This window comes from Penaeus japonicus, unplaced genomic scaffold (genome assembly GCF_977035675.1).
Source record: "Penaeus japonicus unplaced genomic scaffold, GWHDUDI00000001_assembly GWHDUDI00000022, whole genome shotgun sequence".
NCBI classification, from domain to species: domain Eukaryota; kingdom Metazoa; phylum Arthropoda; class Malacostraca; order Decapoda; family Penaeidae; genus Penaeus; species Penaeus japonicus.
In genome coordinates, this window is record NW_028234424.1 from 37,173,728 (window position 1) to 37,189,204 (window position 15,477).

Here is a 15,477-nt window from a genome sequence, read left to right on the forward strand (position 1 = left end):
GAGGAGGAGGAGGAGGAGGAGGAAAAGGAGGAGGAGGAGGAGGAGGAGGTGGGGGAGGAGGAGGAGGAGGAGGGGGAGGTAGTAATGGTGGATCGGAGGGAAGGGGGGAAGAAGAGGAGGAAGACAAGGAGGAACGAAGGTGGTGGTTGGAATAAAAGGAAAAATGGAGGGGAAATTAATAAATAATAAGCAACAGAAAGGAAGAAATAAGAGCATGGAGAAAAGAGAAAATCAAGGAATTCAAAATAAAAGAGGAAAGGATATGGTAAATAAACAGAGAGGGGGGGATAAATAAATAAATAAATAAAGATCGAGATAGAGAGAGAAAGAAAGAAAGAGAGAGCGAGATAGAGAGAGAGAGAGAGAGAGAAAGAAAGAAAGAAAGAAAGAAAGAAAGAAAGAAAGAAAGAGAGAGAAAGAAATGCAGAGAGAGAGAGAGAGAGAGAAGGCAGGATCGGAGCGTGACCTTCAAGAGCTTTCGAAGGTGTCACCACTCAATCACGTCGTCAAAACGCGCGCCATCTGAGCAATCAGGCGCCAACCTTCTTTTCTTCGCGATCTCGAGATGCCAAGACAAATTGCTCTCAGAGCCCGAGTTCATTCTCTCTCTCTCTCTCTCTCTCTCTCTCTCTCTCTCTCTCTCTCTCTCTCTCTCTCTGTATGTGTGTATGTGTGTGTGTGTGTGTACTCGCACGCAGATAAAATAATTCGCTATTTGACGTAAAACGCAGTTCATATTCTCATAACCATCGCATCAAATTCAGCCCCAAACCGAATTATTCTGGTCGTTAAACACAATCACGGAATAACAAGACCCTTTCATAACCATGTTCATTCACCAATCTGGGCAACAGTGCAATCTGTCCTCATTATTAACCAAAAAAAAAAGAAAAAAAAAAAAAAACAGCTCATACATCAAGCACTCCCACCCCCACCCCCCACCCTTACCCCTCCAATCAGCGCAGCTACGAGCCAACACCGCAAGGATAATAAGCCATGGACGTCGGACGGTGAGCGCACAAAAGCCAGCGCCCCGTTACAATCGGCAGAGATCGGCCTGGCTTAGAACAGAACAGACATAAATCTCGCAAAGGCCCACTGACGCAGACAGCAGAGCGGTGACATTAGTCTGCACAATATTCCCTTTTTCTCACGCCCAGCAGGGGGAGAGGGGGGAAGGGTTGGGGGAAGGGCGCACTTAATCACATTGTAGAAATTCGCAAACCCTTTATTTTGCTGACTGCTTTTCCTTTTCCCTTCTCTCTCTTTTTTCCTCTCTCTTTTTCCCTCTCTCTCTCTCTGTCTCTCTTTCTCTCCTGTCATTCCTCCACGTAAGTGACTGTAGATAATCACATAAAGTTGAGAAAAATCTCTCTTTATCTCTCTGTCTTTTTTTTATTGCAAGGAATTTTCTCCTCTTAGTTGCAACGAAAGTCTAAATCACGCTCGTTTACGTCGAGAAATGGATTCCCTCCGTCGACATAAAAACAAAACAAAACAAAAACGAATCGCCTGTACTCCACAAACCCACTTCAAACAAACACGAATTCAGCGGCGCCGTGACATCAAACAACAAACCAAACCCTTCCTCCTGCAAATCCCCCAAACAAAGAAACAAAACAAAACAAAAAAGTAAATAAATAAAAAGAGAAAAGGAAAGAAAAAAACTGTTCTCTAACCTCAACGGAGAAGAGAGAGTATAAACACAATGAAGTTTACGATCCGACCCTCTATGAAGCGGACTCGGAACCTCTCGGAAATGGCCAGACACTGAGAGCGGGAAAGAGGAACTTTAACTCTTACGGTTGTTAGCTTTCTGTCCTTTTGTTTCTTGTTTTTCCTTGTTGCTATTTTATTCTTTCTTTCTTTAAATTCTTGTTTGTCTGCCGTTCTTCCTCTATCTCGGGTCTACGTTTCGCCTTTCACTTCCCTTCTCTCTTTCTTTCTTTCTTTCTTACTTTCTCTCCCTTTCGCCTTCTCTCTCTCTAAGTAACCAATTTCCTCAATATACCTATCGAAGGGCGTCTCTCTTTCTCCTTCCCCTCTCCCTTTCAACACCCCCCCCCCAAAAAAAAAAGAAAGAAAGAAAGAAAAAAAAGAATAAAACTGAGTCATAAAAGAATATTTTTTTTTGACTGATTGGCAGCCTAGTATCATATGTCGGTGGGCGTTTCAAATAACCCATTACGTAAGGTTGTATAATCCAAAAAAAGGCCAAAAAAGTCGGAATGCTTTGAAATTCGTGGTCATACGAGATTAAAAAAAAAACAGACATCATAAACTTAGGCGCGCATGTCATTACAGCCGCAGAACCAATCAAAAATTACATCCGTGAAAAAAAAACATTAATTAGAAATCTAGAGAAAAAAAATAAGTATCCTATCGCATGACGTTCATATCGCAAAACCAGAAACCTCATGAAAATAAAAAAATAAAAAATGCTAATACCGAAAAAGCAGTGGGGTTGTATTTCACGCCCTTGTTACCCTGTGACACCGTGGCCAATCTAACCCCTTATGACTTACGTCGAAGGACTATTATCAGGATATGCTTATAGAGGGCAGTGATCTATAGTTTTGTACCTTCGGTCACTCGGTACTACATAGGTCGCATAACTCTTTGTCAGGAGTACAGGCAACGGTTATTTAGAGAGGGAAATATGTTTGCACAAATCATTTCCCCGTGTTGCAAAAAATAGCCTGTATATATGCAAAAAATATATACATACATATATATATATATATATATATATATATATATATATATATATATATATATATATATATGTGTGTGTGTGTGTGTGTGTGTGTGTGTGTGTGTATACATACATACATACATACATACATACATACACACACACACACACACACACATATATATATATATATATATATATATATATATATATATATATATATATATACATATATATATTCTTGTACCAGCTTTATTACACAAGATACCAAAAAAAAAAAAAAACATCTTAGGTAACCCTAACCAGGAATCAACAACCCAGTCCCCTCGGCCGCCCCCTAAACGGAAAAGTTTAGACATTCACCACAGCTATATATATATGTATAATAATCCTAAAAAAAAATCCGGCCATTGGGCTACCTGTTTTATCACTACAACATCGAGAGGTTAAAAGAGGGATAATTAACTCGTCCAGCCCGCTACTGCCGCCATGGCCGTTATCATCATCATTCGAAGGTTATCTTTGAAGTCGAACAGGTTATCACCCGCCCCGCCCGCCCGTCCGGCCGACCGCCCGTTCGCCCGCCCTCATTTCGCGTCTGGATTTAGGAGTTTATTGAAGTAAAGTTATTGGGGATTTAGAAAATCTACAAGATTGGAGATTTAGAAATCCGTTTGATACATCAAAGTAAATCTTTAAAGTTCGACAGAGTGTTTATCTCCCCCTCAATGACCTCGCTGACGCACGAACTTTCCCGACCTTGTCTCTCGGGCGCAGAATCAATCCGTCAGTCAATCGATCAAATGTCACCTGTTTCCCGAAAAAGGAAACATGTGAGCATACAAGACCTTCGCTCAAACAAGGCGAACAATAATCAGCAAAAGAGAGATCAACCTTGTCTCTCCTTGATCGACTAGCTGTCTCCGCCACTTCTTGTACACTCCCCCTCCCTCCCCCCACCCATCACCCCCACCCTTATCACCCCCTCCATCACCCCCCACCCATCACCCTCTCCCTTCTTTCATATTCTCCTGTCTATATATAAATCGTCTATCTACCTCCCCCACCCCTCCCTCGCTCCCTCCCTCCTTCCCTGTATCCATTTCCACATGTGGCGTCCCGATACATCACAGCGGAGACATCGCAGCATGATGACATCTTCCCTTATAAGGTCGAGAGCAAAGGCTGGATATTTGTCTTTCTCTCTCCCTTCTATCTCCCCTCCCTCCCCTCCCCCCTCCCCCGCCACCCACTCCGGTCCGCGTGGGCGTCACGTCAGAATGAGGGAATATAGGCTTAAGAAAATGAGACCAGCAAATAAAAAATAGAACGTGAATATATTAAAATGGCAATAAAAATACAATAAAAATACAAAATACTACAAACCCCGAAACAAAAATATCCCAAGTGAGAGAGAGAGAGAGAGAGAGAGAGAGAGAGAGAGAGAGAGAGAGACAGACTGAGAAAGAGAGAGAAAGAGAAAGAGAGAGAGAGAGAGAAAGAAAGAAAGAGAGAGAGAAAGAAAAAGAGATAGAAAGAGAGACAGAGAGAGAATAAGACGTAGAAAAACCCCACCACCCACGCTTCGAACCTCCCCGCGCCCACCGCCTCCCACCCAACTCAACCTCATCAAAATCAACCCGACGTCCGGACTCACTTCGCCAAATGATGACTGATGACGCCGAGGTGACGCCCGAGTAACGCACACGGATAATGGGCGGCCGGCTTTTCGACTCTCGGACAATGGAGACGTCCGTGGGGTGTAATCCTCGCAAACAAGCCTTTGATGCCTTAAGGATGCCTTAAGGATGCCGGCTGGTGAACTGACGTCACAGAACGACCGGGATCTAGTGACGCGTGGTACTGTATTTCGGTTTTATGTACTAATTGTATCCGCATTTCGGTGTTGTGTATCTACTGTAACGCGGTGTAGATCAACTGTGTATCTGTGCATGATTATCTTTTCAAAATGATATACAACGAAGGCTAGATATACAAGCATCAGAAAAAAAATGGAAAACGTGTATCCAAAGTTGGATATTAATATCATTTTTTTTTTATGATGGTAACGGTTCTCTAATCCAGATGTCTTGTAATACAGTGTACATGCATACTTCAAGTCTCTGGTAATTTCTCGCTCACTCGGCAGCCCGCCCGTCCCCCTTTTCTCTATCTCTCTTTCTCTTTCACCTTGTCCCTCTCTATCTTTCTAGCCCTTCCTCTCTCCCTTTCTCCTTACCTCTCTCCCTCCATCTCTTCCTTTCTCCCTCCCTTCTGTCTCTCTCTCTCGCCCGCCTCCACACACTCTCTCTTTCTCTCTCTCTCTCTCTCTCTCTCTCTCTCTCTCTCTCTCTCTCTCTCTTCATCTCCCATGCAGCCTTAAGTTACTCTTAGCAGATCATGTGAAAGTTACACGTCCTTGTTCACAATTCCAGCTGGTGTCATGTTCATCCTCATTCATGAGGGCGACAAGGGGAAGAGAGGGAGCAGGAGGAGGAGAAGGAGGAGGAAGAGGAGAAGGAGGAGGAAGGAGAAAATAAGAAATAGTGGAAGGAGGAGAGGAGAGGATAGAAGGGAAGAGACGAGAGACGGGATGAGAAGAGAAGGAAGGGGAAGAGGAAAGAAGGGGAAAGGAAAGAAGAAAAGAATAGAGAGATGAATAAGAGATAAGAAGAGAATAGAGGAGAATAGAAGAAGAGAAGAGACAACAAAGAAGGGAGGAAAAGAGAAGAGAGGGACGGAAAGGCCAAGAAGTGGGCGGGGGTGAACGGTTTACGTCTTAGAATGTATAATTAGAAAACATTACCTGATTGAGAGGGCCTCCTCGTGGTGGGCCTTGAGGGTGGGTAAGGGGTGGGGGTGGAGGTGGGGGTTCGAACTCGTAAATATGAGAAAATCTTAAGACGAAAAAATGAAGAAAATATAAACAAAATTTAAAATCTGGCTCATATATAATCATAAATCGTAAATTAAAAAGGGCATTTTTTAAAGCGTCTGATCAGCGGGATAAAAGAAAGGCTTGGCGAACCAGACAAACGATAAACAACAACAATAATACCAATGATAACAACAACAACAACAACAACAATAAGAATAAGAATAAACAGCAATAAAGATAACCATAAAGCGTGCTAACTCAAGACAAGGATTCCACGACCCCCCCCCCCCATCCTGAGATCCCCAGGGAGGTCGTGTGCTTCTCTGCCTCTCCCTTCTGTCACTTGACTCATGCAACACGGAGGCAACAACCAGCTGGGAGGCCTTGACATGCTAAAGGATTTGCCTTCAATCTCCATTCTCGCTTTGGCAGTGACATTATCGGTGTAATGATGATGATAGTGGTGATGATGGTGGTGGTGGTGATGATGATTGTGGTGGTGGTGGTGATGATGGTGGTTGTGGTGATGATGATGGTGGTGGTGATGATGGTAATGATGATTGTGATGGTAATAATAATGATGATAAAAATGGATGACGAACGTATTTTTAAAAACTGATCTCGCAATAAAACAACAAAGAAAATGAAAAGACAGAAAAAAAATATATATTATTCACTCTAAGAGACTCGCGTATAAAGAGCATCATCATCATCACCGGCATTCATCACGTCCAAGGGATAAGGAGTCGGCCCACGCCCGAGATCCTAACTCCTTCGAAAATCTTAATGCCAGGCGATCTTCATCAACCTCCTATGCCTTTCTAAGATTTCTAACTGCCTAGGTCATCGCTGTGCTTTACTAATGCATTCTACTTCCCGCAGTCAAGCGCAGTCAAGCAAGCATTCATTAGTCGAGGGTGAGCAAGGCAGGTGAGGAGGTGGGCGTGTCCACTCTAGACGAGTTTCCATATATGGGCATGATGGGAGGAGTGGCCATATGTACGTGTGCACACACACACACACACACGCACACACACACACACACACACACACACACACACACACACACACACACACACACACACACACACACACACACACACACACACACACACACACACACACACACACACACACGCACACACACACACACACACACACACTTTATCCAAAAGTTGCAGTGTAAGCAACAACGCTACTGAGGAATAAATTTATGCCTCATCTATCAGAGTCCAGTAGGAGAGGAGTACCCGGTCTTAATGCCATGTATGATAAAGCCAATAATGATAATAAATAAATAAAAAACAACAACAGAACTTGCTCCTTTTGGCCCATAAAGAAAGAAAACATCGCGTCTTTTTCTTATCCATAACCAAACCTGGAAACTGGATCCTGGATTAACCAAGAGAAGCTGAACTTTCTCCTTGAATGCAAGACGATAAAGATAACAATTTCTCCTCGACTCGGACGGGAAAAAGAACACGGAAAACAACAACAAAAACAGACAAAACTACTCGAACACCAAAAAAATGAAATAATATAATAAAACTAAAGCCGAGAGAAGAGGAGACAGACACAACCCCCCCCCCCAAAAAAAAAAAAAAAAAAAAAAAAAAAAAAAAAACAATGAACTTACCCGCCTCGAAACCGCAACGGAATAAAAAACAAACAAACAAACAAACCAAAAAAATCACGACACACCAGACATCTTCAACCGGAAGTATCGTCTCAACCGTAAAACTAAGACTCTCCTCAATTTGCGAAAGTGAGTTGTGAGTGACGGCCACTAGATGTCGTTATGCCCACGTAGTCTGACACTCCTACTCGCCGCCTGATGCGATTAGGCTCTTGGGAGGGAAGGGGAAGGAGGGAGGGTGAGAGGGAGGGTGAGAGGGTGAGAGGGAGGGTGAGAGGGAGGGAAGAGGGAGGGAGGGAGGGAAAGAAGGGGAGGGGAGCGAGGGAGGTCGGAAAGGGACAGAAGAAGGACGGGATGGGGAAGAGCGAGGAAGGGCAGAAGGGAGGGAGCGAAGGGGAGGGACGGAAAAAGGGAGTGAAGAGGAAGGATGAGAATGTTAAAGGAGAGGAAAGGAGGAGAGAGAGTAACAAGGCGAAGTAGAATGAGAAAAAAAATTAAAAAACTGAGAGACAAACAGTGCCAAAGCGAATCCGAAGGGAGGGAAACAAAGATAAAGAGTTAGACAGATGGCTAAATACGAAGAAGGCATAAGACTGAGTAAGAAGGAGGTCCATAAAAATCCTCAAAAATCCAAGGAGCAACAACCCATCACACACAATATCCCAAGTCACTCCCCAAGGTCCTCCAAGAATACCATCAACCAATCAACCAAAGAGTCGAAGTCGAGCCAGTGTTATGTAACCCACCGACCTGACACACTCACGAGGTTAACGGAATGACTGACGTAAGCCTCTAACGAACCCTCGATCGTCGGCAACCGCGTGACCGCTATTCGCCTGTGACCTGACTTGTTCATTGGGTGAGTGAGTGAGTGACCGACCGAATGACCAGCCACGGACCATCCGTGACACGACTCTTCGCGTTACGCTCTCATCCGCTCTCATACCGTACTTCCCGTCTGTCCTTTCCTCTCGCGTGTTTTTAAAAGCGTCGTCACACTAGTAGGGTCGTGTTATTTTTATTATTTTTTCTTTTTTTTTATGGGAGCCAATACACCCCGATGGATTGCAAGCGACAGCTATCCGCTTTCGAAAAGTAGGTTCATTTTTATTTTTTTACGTGTACAGAAGCGATTCGGGGAGGGGGGAGGAGGAGGAGGAGGAGGATAAAAATCCATTGACAAGCGAGGAAAAAAGAAATATAATAATAAAAGCTTCCCCCTGTCGCATAAAAATGACCGATAAAGTCGAACGAGCTTTCAATACGACTCTAAACCGTAGGCGCAACCAATCAGAAAATGCAATAAGGGAGGAGGAATGGCCAATCCAAACCCGACCCTCGACTTTTTGACGGACCAATCTTAAAGCTGGGGGAACGAAGGGGGGGGGATGGGAAGGGATAGGGGGGTAGGGGTGGGGGTAGGCGCCCTCCACCCCTCCTCCACCCTCTCCCCCTTTGACGTCGCGCCAGCTGCAGGGTTGGAGATCAGGAGTCAAAACGGTAATCCAATTGTCTAAGGTGTGACGAAGTTATGCAGATAAGGCCTAAACTGTGCCGTACTTGGCATACGTAATACGGCAGGGCTACTGACATACAACCCGACAGTAGTGGGAATGTCATCCTCCTCCTCCTCTAAGACCATAACAACTATAAGGAGCACACACACACACACAAACACACAGACAGGTTAAAAGTATGCTAATTATACGTCAATCAACGCGGGTTCCGTAATATATCTGACTGGGCAAGATGTTCATCAAAGATTAACTATAGCTTGTGTGTAAATGAACAAACAAACATACAAAAACAGGAAAGCAGATGGGTGAGGACGACGTGAAGTGAGTCAAATTTGAGTCACATTTACTCAACGAGAACTTCATAGTGAGTCGGTGTGTATACTGACCACACCCCCTCCCTCCTCCTCCTCCTCCTCCTTCAGCCCAGGGAATGACGTAATGGCGAAAAAATATGAGGAAATACCCCACAAGGTCGATGACGGCTTTAAACGTAGGTATGTGCACGGAGGCATAACACCCTCCTCATAAGCGTGTGTGTACGTATGTGTATGTGTGTGTGTGTGTGTGTGTGTGTGTGTGTGTGTGTGTGTGTGTGTGTGTGTGTGTGTGTGTGTGTGTGTGTGTGTGTGTGTGTGTGTGTGTGTGTGTGTGTGTGTGTGTGTGTGTGTGTGTGTGTGTGTGTGTGTGTGTGTGTGTGTGTGTGTGTGTGTGTGTGTGTGTGTGTGTGTGTGTGTGTGTGTGTGTGTGTGTGTGATAGTGAGTGAGTGAGTGTGTATATGTGATAGTGTGTGGGCGCACCCGGACGAACAAGGAACGGGCGGTAAGTCGAGTGGGCGTTGGCGGGCGTGTTACGAGCAGACGTGGCTATTGGCAGCAACAGGTGAGACGTTGGGAGGGAGTGCGGGACAAAAGAGGAAGAGAAGGAGTGAGGAAAACAAAAGAAAAGGAGAGAGCTAATTCACAACTTTAAATCCCCATTTCAAATACCTCATCAGACGAAGCTAAGGACGACCCGATCGCTACACAGACCGGTTATAACCAACCTCTGACCTTCCCCCCCTCCCCCCTCCTCCCCCCTTGATTATTCCGCCTTAATTGATCACAATAACTAATCGTAATGGCACCTTTCCCCCTCGGCGCCAGGTAGACAAGTGGGCCAATACATTACATAATAAGGAGGCAACACCAGACGTAAGTGGCAGGAGAAACAATCCGCGCGCCCACCCGCAAAAAAAAAGATGAAAAAGAGGAAGAAGATGAAGAAGAAGAAGAAGAAAAAGAGGAAGAAGATGAAGAAGAAAAAGAAGAGAAAGAAGAAGAAGAAGAAGAAGAAGAAGAAGATGAAGAAGAAGAAAAAGAAGAAGAAGAAAAAGAGGAAGAAGAAGAAAAAGAAGAAAAAGAAGAAGAAGAAGAAAAAGAAGAAGAAAAGCCAATTTCGAGATAAAGGTTGACCTATGGAAGGAGAGAGAAAAAGCGGAGATCCTTAATATACTGATGATCCACCGAAGGAACATGAAAAAGAAGAGATCCAAGAGAAGGAGCCAAGATCCTTAAGATAGAGAACATCCAAAAAAAAAAAAAAAAAAAAAAAAGAGAAGATCCGGTAATCCTCAGAAAAGAAACAGAAACAGAGGAAGATCCTGAAAATAAAGGCGATGATCCACGGAAAGGAAAGACAAGACGGCGCGCGGAGATCCTCAAAAGAGCCACGTGAACGAATGCCCGAAGAATGAGTACGTTCGCGTCACGATTTCTCATCAGAGGGGAATCTTGGTGATGCTGAGGGATGCTGAGGAGATGGATTCACGGTGAGATGTTGATCCTGCATTCAGTCACAGAGATTCGTCATAATTTAGGAAGAGGAGAGGAGGGGAGAGGAGAGGAGAGGGGAAAAGAGAGGGAGGAAGGGGGGGGTTTGGATACGTGATTTGTGTGTGTGTGTGTGTGTGTGTGTGTGTGTGTGTGTGTGTGTGTGTGTGGGTGTGTGTGTGTGTGAGGTAGGGAGGGAGAGAGAAAGAGAGAGAGAGAAGGAAGGAAGGAAAAGAGACAAGAAGATTCCACTTCCACAACATACCTACCTTCCTTCCACCCTCCCCTCCCCACCCCCACACACCCACCCACCCAACCCCAACCCCCACCTTCCCATCCGACACCACCAATTACCCGTAGCGAACATTCCGCATCGGAAAATAACGAATTCAAAAACTTCACTCCTACTCCCCTACTCCTCAGCCACCACATGGGTCCGTCGGTCGATCGCTCTCCACGCAACTTCCCTTCCCTTCTCGCATATCGCATGCCGGAGTACTTCAGCATATGCGGGCCGATTCATGATGGCGGCGATGATATTCAAGACTGGTTTATCGTTGAGAAAGCAAACACTGTCCTCGTAGGAGCGCGCTTACACCATCATCTTGTGACGCCACTATACTGTACCATTCACTATACCGTTAGATACACTGTACAATTCGGCGGTACACTAGCTATTCGAACACCAGTGAAGATATTACAGTATATATGGAGTATAGAAACATAGAATAAGATACATTTCAAGTTTAATTACACCAGTGAAGAAACCAACAGCTGATGATGCACAAGGTTGATACACAAACAACAAACAACAAACAAAGCGCCTACGACAGCTACCTAACATTAGCCAAACAAAAAAAAGGGGAAAAAAAAGGTTTAATCGAGACTAATGGAGGCACCGCCCTTCGAAAAGTCCTTCCAGCATCCAGCAATGACGTCACAGGCGATATGGAACCTCACTCCCCCCCTCCCCCTCCCCCCTCTACCTTAACACCCCTTTAGAAGTAACCCTTCCTTAAAATGCTTTTCCCTTCGCGCACCTTGCACCCCTCACTCGCCCGCCCGGGAGCCGCCCACGGTGGATATGGGCGGTGGCAACACGGCGCAGGTGTGGGCTGGCGGCTGGTAGGCACTCCACCCAACACGCCCACACCCCCGAGTCCGCAAAAACGCTTGTCCGTACGCCCGCCCGCCCGCCCTCCCCGCAACCTTCGCAGCCAAGGATGCTGCAGTGCTCGTCTCCCTCCCCGGCTCCAGCACCTCGTTCTCTCGGAATGAATCACGCGAGATGTTGTTGTTTTTCTTGGGTGCTTGACGTCACACGGCAGAAAAAAAGAAGTACATCTGAAAAATGCCTGACTCACTTCGTAAATAATAACACTGCAAAAAAACTGGCATCAGTTGAGTTTCAAATGTGTATGTGAGCAGCCACGATCCGCCAAAAATAAAAAAATGATCATAAATAAATAGAAGAGATATAAAAACACCAGAGTTATTTTCACCGCAATGGCACTAAATAAAGAGGGAGAACATTCGCCGCTTCTAAAATTCGAGAGAGAAAAACCGCTCACATTTTGACACAGGCGCAGAAAATGCTATATGATAGTGTGGGCGAAGTGTGCAGTGCTTGGGAAGCTCTGCACGCACTTATGACAGTGATTACGCGGGGTCTGCTCGCACCCCCCCTCCCCATCCCCTCCGCATCCCCCCCTCGCTATCGTCACTCCCTTTTCTTCCCCTATCGTTGCTCCTCTTCCTCCTCCTCGCCTCCCTGTCCCCTCCCCCTACCACGGATGTCCTCCCCCCTTTTATCGTTACTTGTTACCCCTCCTCCCTCCCCTACGTTGCTCCTCCCCTTCCCCCTTCCTCCCCCTATCATGGCTTCCCCTCACCCTATACCTCGTCTCCCCCCTCTCCCCCCTAAGTTCCTCCTCCCCCTTTTCCCCTCTTATCGTTGTTTCTCTCTCCCCTCTTTCCTCCTCCTGAGAATCGTTCCAACACGAAATTACTTCCAAAAGGAAAAAGTTCCTTACAAACTAAGTCTTGTACGAGGCTTCGAACACTAATTAACTATGAAGCTTCGATGAGAGGTCTATTGTTTCGCGAATTATTTACACATGCCAACTACCTTACTGACTCCCCACCCCCATTCCCACCTTCCTCTCCCCCCTCTACCCCCTAACCCCTACCCCTAACCTCACTTAAAACCCTCTTCTCTTCAACTTTTCTTTTCTTTTCTGAACACATGACTCTTTTTTCTTCTACCTTTTCTTAAGCTCGGTACTCTAATGCAAAACCTCCATAAAAGCACACCTCCAAATGACTTTCACCTTTAATGCATCACCATCCATCCACCTCCGTGTGAACCGACCAGTAGAAAAAAAAAAAAAAAAAAAAAAAAATGGCGTCCACATATAGCCCATCCACATCTTGCAACCCCACGAGGAGAGAAAAATAAAAACCTCCATGATGAACCTCTCCTTACCTCAATGATCTCCTTCAGGTCCCGCACGTAAATGGCCTCCGTCTCCACGATCTCCAACACTATCCTGTCCATGTAAGCGAGGTTGGGGTCGCAGTAACGGGGTCTCAGCGTGGGCGGAGCGGGCAGGCTGATGCTGTGACACTGGACGCCGCTGTCACCGGAACCTGCAGGGTGGGAGAGAGAGAAAGAGAGAGAGAATTAGACATACAAATCGAAGGATATAACATAGGATTGGGTATATCGTATATAATGACATCATGCACACCGCTTGCAACGCATGACAGAATTCATTCAACGAGACACGTTGCCTTCTCAGAGGCGATATCCTCTCTCCCCAGGCGGTCCAGGGGGGGAGACAATGCAACCTCTCACCCCCGTAGAGAGGCTCCCCGGGGGTGACGAGGCTGGGGAGGTTGAGTTACAGGCACTTCATGATTACGAGGCCAAACATGGGCGTTCGGAGGGTCACATCCCAGCCCGGGCGTCAAGAACGACCCCATGTTTACGTAATGGCCGTGACACAATCAAGTCAAGTGGTGGGCGAAGTTTATGTACTTCTCGAGTACCGTTTTAACGCACGTGCGGCCAAACACAAAGGAACGCTGACACAAAACAGATCTAATCAAAGGCGGAATTTAAATAATAACAAAGAAAGAATAAACTCCTTCTACGTTTACAGAATAATAAGAGAATAGAATAAAAACAAAATCAAAAGATAATATCAAAGTAAAAAATAAACACATTCCTACTTTTATGTTGACAGAATAATAAAATAGAATAAAAACAAAATCAAAAGGTTCTGCCAAATGAAGAGCAATTCCTTTAATTTTCTGTTGCCAAAACACGGTACACGAAGAAACAGATTATGAGGCGAAGAGGAAGTAGAAATAAAAAGATGCGAGGAGAATGAGGTGGACAAAATCCAAACAATACACATATAAAATGTTTGCATGTGTGTGTGCGTGTGTGTAAGTGGGAGAAAAAAAGCAAGGAGACATACTATGAGAAATAATAATCAGGAAAGAGAGAGACGCCCCTCCCCCCTTTACCAGTAGACATAGCCCACCACCCCCTACCCTCCTCTAAAAAAATTCTTCTGCGGTGCTAATTGCCCTCATCCTCGCCGCTAATGACTTCACACTCGGCTTTGATGGTCCCGAAATGGCCAGTCAGCGCGAAGGGAAGAGACAAGGCAAGGAAGAACCGGCAGACGCGAGGGTGAAAAGGCTCGTGTCGAGAGATCTTTCAATTGAATGCAACGTCGAAGATATGCAAGTTGAAGTAAATGTTGATACGAATGCTACGTATGAGAGTTATTCAATACAGAATTCGTCGTTCAAAACAAATGAGCTAAACAGAAGCACGTACACGTACGCAGACAGACACAGACACAAACACACACAAACAACACACACACACACACACACACACACACACACACACACACACACACACACACACACACACACACACACACACCACAAAAGGCGAACGAATTAATCCAATGCAAGGTTATTGAGCATATTTGGCCTTACCAATAAAAAACACCTAGGAACGCTTTTGGGACGTCTGGCAAATATTCAAACGCAACGCAAATTTTAGCAATCCTCTGACAATCATATCCAGCCATGAAATTCTGCAAAGTGAGTGAAGTTCTTTAGCAAAATCAGAAAATAATCTTCAAACATGGAAGAAACCAACTTGCAACATCACTTCCTAAAACAACTTCATGAAAGAAGAAAAGGAAAAAAAAACTTGTCTTATAAACCGGACTCTTAATTCGACGCACTTTAAGCTTGTCCTCGGCGTGAGCTATGATAATAATAATACTCTGGATCTATACTCTCTATTCTCTATCTATATAACTGCGTGTGTGTGTGTGTGTGTGTGTGTGTGTGTGTGTGTGTGTGTGTGTGTGTGTGTGTGTGTGTGTGTGTGTGTGTGGGAGGGAGAGGGGGGGAGAGGGGGGAAGAGAGAGAGAGAGAGAGAGAGAGAGAGAGAGAGAGAGAGAGAGAGAGAGAGAGAGAGAGAGAGAGAGAGAGAGAGAGAGAGAGAGAGAGAGAGAGAGAGAGAGAGAGAGAGAGAGAGAGAGAGAGAGAGAGAGAGAGAGAGAGAGAGAAGAGAGAGAGAGAAGAGAGAGAGAGAGAGAGAGAGAGAGAAAGAGAGAGAGAAAGAGAGAGAGAGAGAGAGAAATAGAGAGAAAGAGAGAGAAATAGAGAGAAAGAGAGAGAAATAGAGAGAAAGAGAGAGAAATAGAGAGAAAGAGAGAGAAATAGAGAGAAAGAGAGAGCGAAAGAAAGAAAGAGAGAGAGAGAGCCCTCCCATCCGTCCACCTGACAGGAACACAATCTTCCTAACGGCTCCTAACATGCATACCAAACAGCTGCTCTACATCGAAGTAAACGTGCAAACTCAATGTTCTCAGGAATCATTCCTCCGCACAAAAGATCCTTCAGA

At 45.2% G+C, this 15,477-nt stretch overlaps 1 protein-coding gene across 1 annotated transcript in view; it reads right to left on the reverse strand.

The window, feature by feature from the left end:
* GEFmeso (Guanine nucleotide exchange factor in mesoderm) overlaps positions 1–15,477 on the reverse strand; it is a 72,540-nt gene that overhangs the window by 33,725 nt on the left and 23,338 nt on the right. Inside the window, exon 2 of the mRNA XM_086549858.1 lies at positions 13,021–13,184. Within this exon, the coding sequence (XP_086405984.1) occupies positions 13,021–13,092 (72 nt within the window). The 5' untranslated portion in view covers positions 13,093–13,184. The remainder of the gene's footprint in view (positions 1–13,020; positions 13,185–15,477) is intronic.